The sequence below is a fragment of the Choloepus didactylus genome, chromosome 8 (genome assembly GCF_015220235.1).
Source record: "Choloepus didactylus isolate mChoDid1 chromosome 8, mChoDid1.pri, whole genome shotgun sequence".
Lineage (NCBI taxonomy): Eukaryota > Metazoa > Chordata > Mammalia > Pilosa > Megalonychidae > Choloepus > Choloepus didactylus.
The window spans coordinates 67,738,095-67,752,632 of NC_051314.1; the positions used below are offsets into that span (position 1 = coordinate 67,738,095).

A 14,538-nucleotide genomic window follows, 5' to 3' on the forward strand; every position below is an offset into this window, starting at 1 on the left:
GAAGTGCTTCTTTTCTGTCTGGTTCCTTCATTAATAATGAGTTAAGTAAAATCTTTGGCACATGCTTACTTTATAGCGGTATGAGAGTCATTTTTAAAGCAGTTTGATTGAGATATATTCACACACCACACAATCCATCCAAAGTGTACAATCCATGACTTGCAGTGTATTCACAGAGCATGTATTCATTATCACAATCAATTTTAGAATATTTTCATTATTCCAAAAAAAAAAAACACTAATACCTCTTAGACCCCCTTGTTATTGATACTTAGCATTGGTGTGGTACTCTATTACAACTGATGAAAGAATATTAAAATATTACTGTTAACTACAGTCCACAGTTTGCATTAGGTGTACTTTCTCCCCTATACTACCCTATTGTTAACACCTTGTAATAGTGATATACATTTGTTCTCATTCATGAAAGAAAATTCTTATATTTGTTCTATTAACCACAATCATTGTCCACAAGGTTCTCTATGTTATACAGTCCCTGTTTTATTCTCTAGCTTTCCTTCTAGTGACATACACGACCCTAAACTTTCCCTTCCAACCACATTCACACACATAATTCAGTGCCATTAATTACACTTATAATAGTGTGGTACCATCACTTCTATCCATCTCCAAATATTTACAGTCAACCTAATTAAAAATTCTGTACAAATTAAGCATCAGCTCCCCATTTTATCCTCTTAAAATTTATCATTTAACACTGCCACTACTTCTCAATTGTATGCTGACAAATAGAATGCAATTGTCACAGATGCAAACCTGAAATTACCATAAAAGCCCATTTATATTGCTGATGCTGGGGGACAAGGATAACTACTATATTATATTGATTTCTGTTTAAAATGAGCAATCTCATAGACAGTGCTACATGTAGGAAGAAGGACACAATATAGCACATGTTACTGGCTGCAAGAGTCTTTATTATGGGCTTTTCATCCTGATTATGAAAAGTTGCAGCCACAAAAGGTTTTAGAGTATAATGCATCAAATTATAATGACCAGAAATCCCGATACTTGCTCTTAGATTAAATGAGTAAGAGATCAGAGCTTATTGATATAAGAGATCAGAGCTTATTGATACAGCCCTGAATATCTGGACATACTAAATATGTTGTTGACAATGGTCTCGAAACAATTATGGTTATGAAAATAAAATTACACATCTCAGAAGGGCTGAGTTTTATTCATTTATCTTGTCAGAGCCAGGTCAGTCAGTACCTTGCACATAGTAAATGCTGAAGTTTTTGAATTGAATTTCATGTATAAAATTGCTGGGTATATTATATAACTGGAATTAATCATGTTTTGCAGTTAATTTAGAAAGCAGGACTTCTGGAAACAGTCAACTCAGTTTTCTTAAGGCATTTGACCATATATAGTACCAGTTAAAAAAAAAGGCATACTTTCAGTTATTTAATGATATTTCAGCTACTTATTACTTTATTTCTATGTAACCTCCAGTAAGGCGGTGGGAAGCAGTCCTGAGGAGGGTCCAGAATGAGGGGCTGAGTCTGGTCTATTTCTAGCTGCTCCTGAATCTGACCTGCACAGGGCAGCTTCCGGGGTAGGGCAGGAGGCAGCTGCTGGGTGGGAAGACTAATGTGGGCTTTGGAATCAGATCAGGGCCGCCTCCAGTTACTATTAATCAATCACTGGGTGGGTTCCTTGGCCTCTCTTAACTTACTTGGCAGGGGCGGTCATGAGGAATAAAAGACACTGTGTGTACTACACTGTGTGTACTGAGCTTGGAGCACAGTAGCTACCATGTGGTAGCAGCTCAAGAAATAGGGGCTACTTTTAATCATGGTGATTTCTCAAATACTGGTAACCTACACATCAAATAGCACATATAAAGATGTTAGAGTTCTCTACCTTTGGGATTATTTAATCGACTATACCTTCCCATTTTACACTTGATTGGGAGATGATTGTACTGCCATATTAACCAAAAAATTTTTAACCCAACTATATTTAATATAATAGAATTGCTCAAAATGTCCTTTACTACTGTAATTGATTAGGGTAATATTTACTAGTATGAGTGAAAATGAATATAAGTAAGAATGAAAACACACTTGGTTGCCAGAACTCTTTTAAAATGAGAAGTTTGAAATACTTTATATAGAATTAAAACTATGAATCAGATTGAAAAATGAAATCAATTAAATCAGTTGTCTTCTTGATTTAATTTAATAAAAACCAATATAGTTTTATATAACATCAAACCATTATTCTCTACAAAAGACATGATAGGGTAGATATATCTAAACAGATGTAATTATTTGGAAGGGAGGGGATTGAATAATGAGAAATTGGCTTCCATAATAAGAAACCAATGTTGTCATGAGTCTTAGAATTCTAAATTATCTCAAATATTACTGTATCTTCCTTTTTTTTTAAATTGGAAGCATGTGATGGCTTATGGTCAAATCTTTCTCCTAATTAACTTGGTTTCTGTACTACCATAACTATAATTCTTTCAGGTGGAGGAAAGGGGCTAAACATTCTTGGACTTACCAGTAGTCGTCTCCAGCCATGCATTTCTCATAAACAGGGCCGTCTAGCTCTTTAGCATCTGGGAAAATAGTCTCATGGTGGATGATAATGGTTTTCACAATTTCATTCACGTGAGCCTGGCAAGACACTTGATCTTGTATTTCTGGAACAGGCATCAGTGTTGGGCCAAAGCAAATGGCCAGGTTATAAGGGTCCATCATGTTTTCATCACTGTACTGTGAAAGACTACAAAAGGAAGCAAGAAAGGAGTTATAAAAGAACAGGTGGAAAAAGAGAATAGCTATTTACTAAGATACTTCTAATCTGAAAATAGAGATCTAAAACACTTTATTTTTATTATTAGAATAAAATAGTATTCCTTCCTACTTTAAACCAGCTCAGCGAGAAAGTAAAGCAATTTATGATAGAAACTAAAAGGGGAATATAAGTCCTATTTGCTTACTTATGTGGCATTTTTCAAAGCCACGGGGGAGGATAAATAATACCCATTACCATGGAGACCAGCGTCAAATGAATGAGTTTCATTTGTAAGCCTTATGGTCAGGCTGCTAATGCTGCTCAAGTAAATCTGGGAGGGACAGCAAAAATCTCCATAAAGTTTTATAGGTGTCTTTAAAATTGTTATCCCACCACTCAAAATTATTTCCTCTAAATTTGAGGGAAGTCTAGAAGAAAACAATGCACCTTTTCTTTAAAACCACTGAAAGGAAGCAAATAACAACTCCAGGCTTTATAATCTGCTTTGGTAAGACTAATAAAACTAGGCGACAACCAGTATCACAGAAGATATACAAGAGAAGAGAAAAGGGAGTACAAGAGAAGGGGAAAAGATCCATTATTTCTTGCATTCCAGTTAAAGCTAGTAAATTACAAATGTTAGGGGAGATTTCCAGTTGTGTGGTACTAATTTTTAAATTCAATCCAATGGATATTTGTGAGGTGTTTTCCACAGGGGACTCAAAATAAGCTAGCTCTTTATTGCTACACCTCCAGCTCCTGGCAAGGTACTGTTCTAGGGAGACTAGAGATGTCATCTTTCAGTGTATAGAATGTCAATCTTGAAAGGAAATGCAAAATCCAGGTGAACAGATGACAAACGGAAGGAGAAAAAAAGAAAGACTCAAGTGCCTCTGCGAGATGGTGACAGAGACAAAGAAACGGAGTACCATATGGCATGATACTTTACCCTTTTTGGAAATAAGATAGTCTAGGAAGTAGAAAATACAAAAGCATAATTTTCACAGCTAACATATGTCTTTCCTTTCTGCCATTTTTCAAACATACAATCTTTAAAAAAAAGTTCACAAAAACAGCAAAGGATCATGTTACAGATCATGGTGAAAATGGATGCAGGTAGAAGGATTTTCAGATTTACTCTAAGTTTCAAAGGGACACCACTAACCGCAGGAGAAGAGTTGCAGCTAGTATTTTTGGGTCTTTAATTTAGTGCTGGCTTGAAATGAAAAAACTTGATATGCAAATGCTACTTCCAAGTTTCACTTTTACAATTAAGCTCTAACCCACAATTCTAAACTCCTGTTCCAAGCATCCTCGCCTCTGCTTGAAGGCAGGTGTGGGGAGCCAGTGAGCATCTTTGGCCAAAACCACTGGAAGCAATGCCAACCACGTGACTCAGGGCACCTTTGCCATTTCGTTGAGATATGTGGAGAGTTAGAACAGGTTTCGAGAACTTTGCTGATTAAAGTTCTGCTTTCCTGGTCCACTGTGGTTTACAGGTTCACAGCGTGTTTCACCAGTGCTTCAGAGTGCCAGGAAAGTTTGGTAGGGATAGCAAGGAGAGGGTCAGCAGGAATGCAAGGCACTCCATCTTGGTGGTGATGGGTGGGGAGGGGTACAACAATTAAAGGTGAAGACAGCAAGCATCCAGATTTTTACTACTGTCTGGGTCCCTAGGCCATTGCTCATTTAACCCAATTTAATGGCCTCTATTTAACCTAAATATAATTTATACCCATCACTCTAGATGCTGCTATTTTTCAGTGGTGACTTCTGTACAAATGGGTTCCTATTATCATTGACGAATGCTTTAGACACCACAGGGTATGCTGTAGAGTCCTATTCCGTATGGATCCCTGCCAGAATTTCCCTATTGTATGGTATTTGGTTCTTGGGGTCACACAGGGTGGATATAATTTCAGGAATAATCAGTAGGGTTGTAATAAATCCCCATGGCTTTTGAAAACGCAAACTTCCAGAGAGCTCTGAGAAAATATCCTAATTTTAGGGAGAATCTATGCTGGAACAAAACGACATTTGCACAAGATTACTCAAGAAATAACCAACCCTCCCTCCCCCACCACCCTGGATTTCTTAATTTCCAAATGTTTAATTGAAATACTGACTAGAAGGGGACTCTTCGATACTACTTGGGGAAAATGCTCTTATAATGGAGCCCATGTATCAGTAAATAACATAACTCAAAATCAAGCTGCCTAATTAAAAGAGTAAAATTTCCTTGAAAATAAACAAGGTAATTTTAAAGACTTCTGTTACATTGTTTCAGAGAATATTTAGATACCTTTTTGACAAGGTCTCATTATGTTTAATTTGCAGAAATCTTTTTTTGGATTTGTGCATAAATCTCATTTACGATTTCCACCCATCCCCGACTACAATATTAAAAAATCACAAATTTTCTGCAGTGAGCAGGTGGTTTACATCATTTTCACAAAAACACCCATGACATTAACTTTGTATAAAAGTTGGAAAAAACAGACACTTCACTGAAAAGTATTCTTTTTAGTAAGAGTTGGATATTTTTGTATTTATGACCACAGTTTCTGCATTTGAGACAGAGCTTTCATCCATCATATGATGACCTTGATCTGCTAAGAAAAAATGTACCTTAAGTCTGTATTCAATCATTTTCTCTTCAACTCTGTTGACAAATGGAACCCAATGTATATTTCACATGATTGTAGAAGCAAGACAGAATTCCAAAGCAGTGCAAATGGAATTGGGATGGGCATGTTGGCAGAGCATTAGAATACTTACTGGTTGAGGAAGGCAAAGAGGTACCTCATCACTATAAGGACCGACCTGGGCAAAGTCAGGAGGAGTTTGCGGATGTGAAGCGCCCTCTCATAGAGATTATCTATTCCTACAGATGGAAGATGGCACAGTCAGGATCGTTTTACTTGCCACATTTAAATCAAAACATCGCAGGATACGTATTCCACAGATAAACAATGCCTTGCCCATGGGTAACACACAGAGAGGAGCCATTATAGTGAATAAGTGATCAGATTGTGCACAGCACCGTTTCTGAGGGCATCTCCTCTGACCCATCATTCTTATCTTTGGTTTCCATGGTTTGTTCTTGAGTAATTTACAGTATGCTAGATTTAAAAATCATTTTTCACTTGCTGCTGTTTCTAGATTTTGCATCTGATATGTTTTCAACTTCTTTTTGCTGCATGTTACCTAAAGTAGCTTCATGGCATTCCCCTCCCCTCAACCATTATTCATTTATTCATCATATATTTATTTGACTATTACTATTACTATGATCCAGGCAATGTACCAGGTTTGGAATCTCTCCTTCCTCTAAACTACCAAAGCATCTATTCCTATGACTTTTTATTTTGTACTATATGACATAGTCAATTCTTTCAACAAATATTTATGAGAGCCTAATAGGGTTCAAGTGCTAGGTAAGGCATTAGGGATAGATCAGTGATACAATTCCTGCCCTCATGGAACGTACACCCTAATGATTATAGTTATTTATTTCCTTATTCTGTCTTCCCTGTTGGATGGAAAGCTCCCTGAAGAGAGGAGAGCTGGGACTGCCAAGTACTATTTTACATCTCTACCAGGAATACAAATTGTTCAAAGCTTCTCAGTACTAAAGTGTTCATGAACCGCAGAAAAATTTAAGGTTACTAATAATAATCCCCTATTTGTATAATGTTATATATTTAAAAACACATCTTCATATTTGTCATCTAATTTAATGTGAATAAAAGTACTGTGGAGTAGGCACGGCACCACACACTGTCATCCCCATTTAACAAAACGGGAAAATGAGAATTGGAGGGGTGAAGTGGTTCACCCAAGATTGGCTGGCTAGATGGGGTAGAGCTGAGACCAGGGCCTGTGTTTTCTGTTTCTTAAGTCTGGTTGTCTTTCTTGGATTTCAATGTACGTTCATAAAGTAACGACTCTGAAGACACCCAATAAGCATACATTTGCAGAAATCTTTCAGAGAAAAAATAATATAGAATATTTGAAAATGTTTTCGAAACTTCCTATAATTTCATACTACCACATTTGTTCTTATTTGGTCTTCAGATATTCATGTATTCTACTTGAAAATCTCTGTCCTTAACTTGCAACACGTCATCAATTGATTCTCCTCCCACTTCTGCTCAGGATTTTTTCTCTTTTCCTTCCGTTTTTTTTTTTTTTTTAACCTTCTCCCACCCATAAATTTGGTTATTCCTCGAGGATCTCTAACTAGTTCTTTTCAAAGGCAACCTCATCCAGTCTCAAGGTTACAACCATCACTTTTATGAAGATGGTATCTTGGCTTCATTTTTTCCCTCATGTTGGAGATAAGTCCCGTGGTTTCTACCTCTGTATATCTTAACTGCTAATTACCCAATGAGGTTTTTCTTACTTCTAACCTGGATCGTCTTATTATTCTCCTAACTCAATTTCCCTTTCCAGATCCTCTTACATCAGTGATTCTCCATCTTGGCTTGGAATCACTTGGGGAGATTTTTTACAATGCTGATGCCTGAGATTCTTCTATTCAGCCAAAGTTGAGAGCCACTGCCTAATGTACTCATGCCAAGCTTATTTTCTTGGAATCTAGAGTGCTGATTCCAGTTGCCTTGTACTTTCTATCAAACTACAAGGTTTACTGGGCATTTTATTTTTCTGTTACATGGCTGAAAATGGTGGGGAAAATACATTAGGAAATTTCTTTCTTAACTGCTGATGAGTTTGTAAAACAACAAACAATTTATCAGCCGTATCATCAGGATTCATTGGAAAAACCATTCCCCTTCCCACCTTCGAATATACCAGGGCTCTGTCACCTTTTAGAAAAATGGATTTCAGAAACTCTCTAAACAGAATGTAAATAAAATATTATCATGCTATTAATATTCCTAGAACATTTTAAATCTTTCAACATAAACCTATAATTAATAATAGTATGATTTCAGTAATATTGAAAAGGGTATGTTTATATCCTTTCTTTCTATTTGTAGAGTATTTCAAAATGGGGAAAAAAATATAACACTATGAACTGTCTGTCTATTGTGGAGAGGCACCTTGTTTTAATGTCCTTTCCAGACAATGATCTTGATATTTTTCCTGAAAAGAGGGAGTAAAAAGCCTTTTTTTTTTTAAGTTTTGAAAAAAGTGCATAAATTCATTCAAAAATTAAGTCATTAACATTTCCACCTGATTCAGTCCCAGTGTCCCAGTAGCATCAAAACATGTCCCAGAGTAAGCTGCTTATGTTTCATGACAAGTGACCCTTGGGGAACCCACATTGTACAGAGAAGAAAGATGAAGTACCTACATAGTAATTTGCAAGTCATGGAGAATTTAATGGGGAATGGTAGGGGTGGATTTTGAATCCATAAATTGCTAAATACTTAGGCATCACTGTTATTTTACTTCATATCAGAAATTAACTGGTTAAAAGTTTATTACCCCCCCAAAGTTTATTACCCAAATGAACTGATTTTTTAATTTTTTAAAGTATGATGTTGCTGCTTTAATTCAAAAAGTAAAAAAAGACACTTTAGCACAATGATATCTAGAAAGTCTATCTCAAAAAAAGGAAGAAAAACACCCAAAAAAGATGAAAATTATACATATTATGATCCATTCTTAAAACTCAACATTGAGATTCAGTAGCATTTATTCCTTTGTTCATTAGAAAATTATACTTGCATAATGATTTTTACATTCATGCCTCAAATCAGTTTCAAAGTTCAATATATTTATGTAAATAATAAACTGTAAAGAAGAATTGTCCCATTAATGGTCCCCTGGTTGGCAATAACCTTTAGTCTTTTCCAGCTACATATGAAGCCACCAGGAGTATGACTAAAAGCAAAACAACAACAAAAACTTCTGCCGTTGTCTACTGAGGGTCCATGATGTTTTAAGAGTTAAGTCTACTGATTCCTCAAGCTAATCCTTCCTTTAAGGTTGAGATCAACTATTAGGGAGAGGGGTTTAGCAGCTTAAAGCTATTTGGGGGGGGGGAAGGGGGGCTAGTTTAAAAAAAAGAAAAGAGAAAGAAAAAGAACAAGCCTTACTGTATTATTTATCTTTATTGTCTGTCATATCTCATAGGGAGCTGGTAACTCTGTAGGCTAGAAGCTTCCAAGAAGCTTAATCTTAATTCAAGATCCTCTTGTTTCTTTCTCTCAGTTTTAAATGAGTTCTAAACCCTTTAAAGGCAGTATGAAAATCTTATTTAAAAAGAACTGGAGGACCTGTGAAATGCAACTGAAGGAATTCAGGAGAGAAAAGCAACAAGAATATGAGTGACACTGAAAAAAAAATTAGATAAAATTATGTGATGCAGGCATACATTTTCTACAACCACAGTAAACATAAATCAAAGCACAATGGAATTGCTGGCATTCGTGATATAGTAGCAAATCTATCTGTCCCAAAGTCCTTAGAACATGATGGCTGTGAGCAGGACTCAGAATTTTAATTGGCTGGCTGCTCAATAGGCTTGCAGGCTCAAGTCCAGTCAGGAGGTCAAAATTTATGATTGCAACTGCTACTTTGGCTATTAAGCATTCCTAGCTGGGTCTGAGTGTGGCAATTCATGGTCTTTCACAGTACTTTGAAATGACAGATTTTTACTTCCCCTCAGAAAAGTTGTCAATGAGGAAAAGTGGCATTTCATTTGGATTTCTTTTAAGCTGGGCTTTGTTTCCACAAATCAGGATCTCATATAATTAGGTAAAATTGGTATTCACCCAATTTTGGTCACATGCTCAAAGCTTTCTGGGCTAATTTATGCTCTGTTCCCAGCACTGCAAGACTCAAATGTTACACATCCCAACTTCACCGCATGGTGGTTTGATGGTGCCGTGAAAATGCCACAAAACAGAAGTTTCATCAGAAAATGGCAAAAAGTTCAAATGAAAATAGCAGTTCTTCTGTGGTACCATTTAAATGAGCATTTGTTTGCCAGAAAACAAATAACAAATCAAAAGATATAAATTTTTTCTTAAGTATTAAGACAGGGAAGGAAATTACTTGGTGGCCATATTTAAAAAGGTTTATTTAACAGCAGGAATCATGAATATTTCTGAGCTCCATAGTCAAATGGTCAATATTCAAGGTGGATTCAACAGTCCAAGGGCATTTTTAGGTTCACTCTAACAAAGATTGTGAATTAACTGGGTGTGTGAGAAAGCGAAAGGAAAAGAGAAAAACATATGGATGTTCTAGCATCTTTGGGTGTATCCTAACCTATCCTTGTGATAAGATTTATCAGTGACTCTCATAAGTAAGAAATGAAATTCTTGCAAACTTCTCAACTCACACTGTTAATGGACTTTCTTCTATTAATTAAATCATTGCTTTCTTTCCTAATTAAATAATAGCACGATTCCTGTTCTGCTGAATTGTCATATTGAGGTTAGTAAAAAACCTGAGTCTTAGCCTACAAAGCTTTACCCATTTAGCTTAGCCTAAGCCTATTAAAGTTAACTTTTTCTTTAAGGATAAAAGGAATCCCTAAGAAAACTACTATAAGGCATCACATTGAAATCTACAATTTAAAGAAAAAACTACTATACTCAATAAAGCTAAAGAATTTTTTTAAAATTATTGTGGTAAAATATATGTAACTTAAAATTTGCAACTTTAACCATTTTTAAGTACAATTCAGTGGCATTAATTGCATTCATAATGTTGTGCAATCATCACTACTATCTATTTCCAAAACTTTTTCATCATCCCAAATAGAAACTGTACTGATAAAGCAATAACTCCCTCTTCCCCTCACTGACACTACACTCTGAGCCCCTGGTAACACATAATCTACTTTCTGTCTCTACGATTTTGCTTATTCTAAGTATTTCATAGAAATGAAATCATACAGTATTTTTCCTTTTTTTGGCTTATTTCACTCAACATGATGTCTTCAAGGTTCATCCATGTTGTAGCATGAATCAGAACTTCATTCCTTTTTATGGCTGAATAATATTCCATTGTATGGATATACCACTTTTTGGTTATCCAGTCATCTGTCAATGGAAACTTGGGTTACTTCCACCATTTGGCTATTATGAATATTGATGCTATGGATATTGCTGTACAAGTATCTGTCTGAGTCTTTGTTTTCAGTTCTTTTGGGTATACAACTAGAAATAGAATTGCCAAGTTATATAGTAATTGCATGTTTAACTTTTTGAGGAACCACCAGACTTTTCCAAAATGGCCTCACCATTTTTTACATTTCCACCAATAATGCACAAGGGTTCCAATTCCTCCACATCTTTGGCAACACTTGTTGCTTTCTCTCTCTCACTCTCTCTCTCTTTTTTTTTTTTTTGATAATAGCCATCTTGGTAGGAGTGAAGTGCTATCTCATGGTTTGGATATGCATTTCCCTAATAACTAATGATGTTGAGCATATTTTCATGTGCTTATCAGCCATTTAACATCTTCTTTACAGAAATGTTTATTTGAGTCCTTTGCCTATTTTTAAATAGGGTTGCTTGTTTTTTTGTTGTTGAGTTGTAGGTCTTTATATATTTTGTATATTTAAACTCTTATCCAATATATGACTTGCAACTGTTTTCTCCCATTCTGTTGGTTGTCTTCTCACTTTCTTGACAATATCCTTTGATGCACAAAATATTTCTTTTTTTTTTTTGGTTTATGAAATGTAATTTTATTTTTTGTTATTCTGCTATTATATAGAGCATAACATTTTTACAAGGCTTTTTTGGGACTACAGTCAATGATTAGTAACATAGAATAGTGATCCAACTCTCTAAACAACCATCACTAGACAAAGTGGGTAACCTCACTTGTGCACAAATCTGCATGGAAAAGTACTAAAGTTTTAGACTTGAACCTGTGCACTTTAATTTATATCCCCTTTCTAGTGTATCAAGAAATGACATGCACTTTAATTTGCCAAAAGCAATGCTTGTATTCTGGCAGCAACATGCTACTTCTATTACATAGTAAAGTGAATACCACAACTATAAAAGGTAGGATTTTTTTTTTTTAAATTCAGTTTTTTTGAGATATTTTCACATAGCATACAATCATCAATGGTGTACAATCAGCTGTTCACAGTGCCATCTTATAGTTGTGCATTCAACACCCCAATCTATTTTTGAACATTTTCCTTACACCAGAAAGAATCAGAATAAGAATAAAAAATAAAAATAAAAAAGAACACCCAAATCACACCCCTCCCCAATCCCACCCTATTTTGCATTTAGGTTTTGTCCCCATTTTTCTATTCATCCATCTATACACTGGGTAAAGGGAGTGCGATCCACAGGGTTTTCACAATCACACTGTCACCCTTTGTAACCTGTATTGTTATATAATCATCTTCAAGAGTCAAGGGTCTGGGTTGGAGTTTAGTAGTTTCAGGTATTTACTTCGAGCTATTCCAATATATTAAAACCTAAGAGGTGTTATCTATATAGTGTGTAAGAATGTCCACCAGAGTGACATCTTGACTCCATTTGAAATCTCTCAGCCACTTAAGCTTTATTTCATTTCATTTTGCATCCCCCTTTTGGTCAAGAAGATGTTCTCAATCCCATGATGCTGGGTCCAGATTCATCCCCAGGAGTCATATCCTGCGTTGCCAGGGAGATTTACACCCCTGGGAGTCAGGTCCCACATAGTGGGGGAGAACAGTGAGATCACCTGCCAAGGTGACTAAGTTAGAGAGAGAGAGAGGGCCACATCTGAGCAACAAAGAGGCACTCAGGAGGAGACTCTTAGGCACAATTATAAGCAGGTTTAGCCTCTCCTTGCAGCAACAAGCTTCACAGGGCCAGCTCCAAGACAGAGAGCTCAGCACATCAAACCACCAGTCCCCAGTGTTTGTGAGAACATCAGCAACAATCCAGGTGAGGAAGTCCAATGCCTCTGCATTCTCCCCCAGCTCTTCAGGGGGACCCCGAATACATATTTTTATTCTCCACCCAAATTACTTTAGGATGTGTTGCTATTTCATTCTAATCTATACAGACCTACCATAGCTCACTTCCTATTCAAAGTTCCATGTAATTGTAGTGTTTGAACAAAGTGACTGTAGAAGTTATATTGTTTAGAAAATCTAGATCCTATACCAAATAAATATTTCTTCCCTTGGTCTCACATGGAAGTTCAAGTTTGAACACAGCCAGTTTCAACCTTTATCCTTTGGCCCAGTTTGCTCTAATGTTAACCAGATCTGCCAAAAGGCAGGATTTTAAGTGAATTTTTATTGCAAAGGGAATTTGTCAACTTAAACAGCAGCATATGAAGAATGAATAAGGAAACTCCTTGTTGTCACAAATATACATGACCTCCATACTGTATTATGTAGGAGGCATTTCAATCTGTGACCTCCCCTCCAGCACCCAAAAATGTCAAATGCTTTTCCATTCAATCTAATATTTCTTATTCCTACTAAAAAGGAATACATTAAGAGCATGGAAAAGTTGCTTATTGAAAGGAAATCCCTGAAGGAGAGTAAGGGAGAGAATGTGGAAATTAAGAAGTTATATACAGGAGAAACTAAGATAGCGGCTAGGTGAGACAGGGCAAAAAAACACCTCCGTGAAAAACACTAGATAAAAACCAGAAAGTGACCCAGAATACCGGTTACAGTGATGAGCCAGCTGGATGAGTTCTGCTAGCTCCACAGGGCTGTATACTTGGTGAAATCGGGAGTCTGCATTTTGAAATGAGTGAGTAAGCTGGCTGGAAGACCCGCAGCCGCGTGGCGTTGAGGGGAAGATAGGTCTTGGCATTTGGAGACCAACTGGCTCTTTTGGAAAAAAAAAAAAAAAAAAAAAGGAAAAACCCAGGAGCGGCTGCAGTTGTAGGAGGTGGAACCACGCAGTAAAACACAGCAAGAGGGGGCTGGGCTGGCCTCTCAGTGTCTGGCCTGGAGGATAGTCCGCTGCAGATACCCTCGAGGCTGGGGGAACGGAGGGGAAAGCCGGAAGCTGAAAGAAACCCCGTGGCTTGCAGCTGGCTCCCCGGAGGGCTGGATAAACTCCTGTCCGGGGCCGTGCCCACAGCCCAGAGCCCCGCCAGTTGTTCTGGAGCTGGGAAGGAAGAACTGTGCGAGGAGGGGGGTGTTGAGACGCCCTGTTCAACCATCTTTGCATCAGGCTAAAAGCGCCCTGGCACGGCCCGGCAACCCGGGGCTTCCCTTGAGGGACGGTGTGCACTTGTGACATAACACAAGCATTCCCTCGGCAGAATTCCTGGAGGATCGTGGCTAGGAGGGGGGACTCGCTTGGAGAACCCGGGGACACTATGCCAAGTCTGGTGGTTTGTGGGACAGCGAGAGAGAGGGTCTGGGGCTGAAATGAAATGAAGGCTTAGACTCTTGCAGCAGCCTTGAATCTCCGGGAACCTGGGGGATCTGAATATTAAAGCTGTCCTTCCTCCCTGGCCACCCGTACACATGCCCCACATTCAGGGTGGACAGCTCCAGCAACAACCCAAACTGAGTTCTCCAACTGAACCCCACAAGAATCATTTCCCCACACACCAAGGGGACAAGGTGGAGAACTGACTTGAGGGGTATAGGTGACTCACAGACGTCATCTGCTGGTTAGTTAGTGTGCCAGTTTGAATGTATTGTGTCCCCCAAATGCCATTATCTTTGTGGTCTTGTGGGACAGATGTTTTGGTGCTGGTTAGATTTGCTTGGAATGTGCCCCACCCAGCTGTGGGTGGTGACTTTGGTGGGATACTCCCATGGAGGTGTGACCCCACCCATTCAGGGTGGGCCCT

The 14,538-nt window shown here is 37.6% G+C and overlaps 1 protein-coding gene across 6 annotated transcripts in view; it reads right to left on the bottom strand.

Annotated features, from left to right (window-relative positions):
- SRGAP1 (SLIT-ROBO Rho GTPase activating protein 1) overlaps positions 1–14,538 on the bottom strand; it is a 313,329-nt gene that overhangs the window by 13,262 nt on the left and 285,529 nt on the right. For all 6 annotated transcript variants that reach the window (XR_005218600.1, XM_037848384.1, XM_037848383.1 and 3 more), the window contains 2 exons: positions 5,551–5,656; positions 2,536–2,760 (listed from right to left, as the gene is read on the bottom strand). Coding sequence is in view for 5 of the 6 variants with exons in the window: in XM_037848384.1 (XP_037704312.1) it covers positions 2,536–2,760; positions 5,551–5,656 (331 nt within the window). In the remaining variant the exon portion in view is untranslated. The remainder of the gene's footprint in view (positions 1–2,535; positions 2,761–5,550; positions 5,657–14,538) is intronic.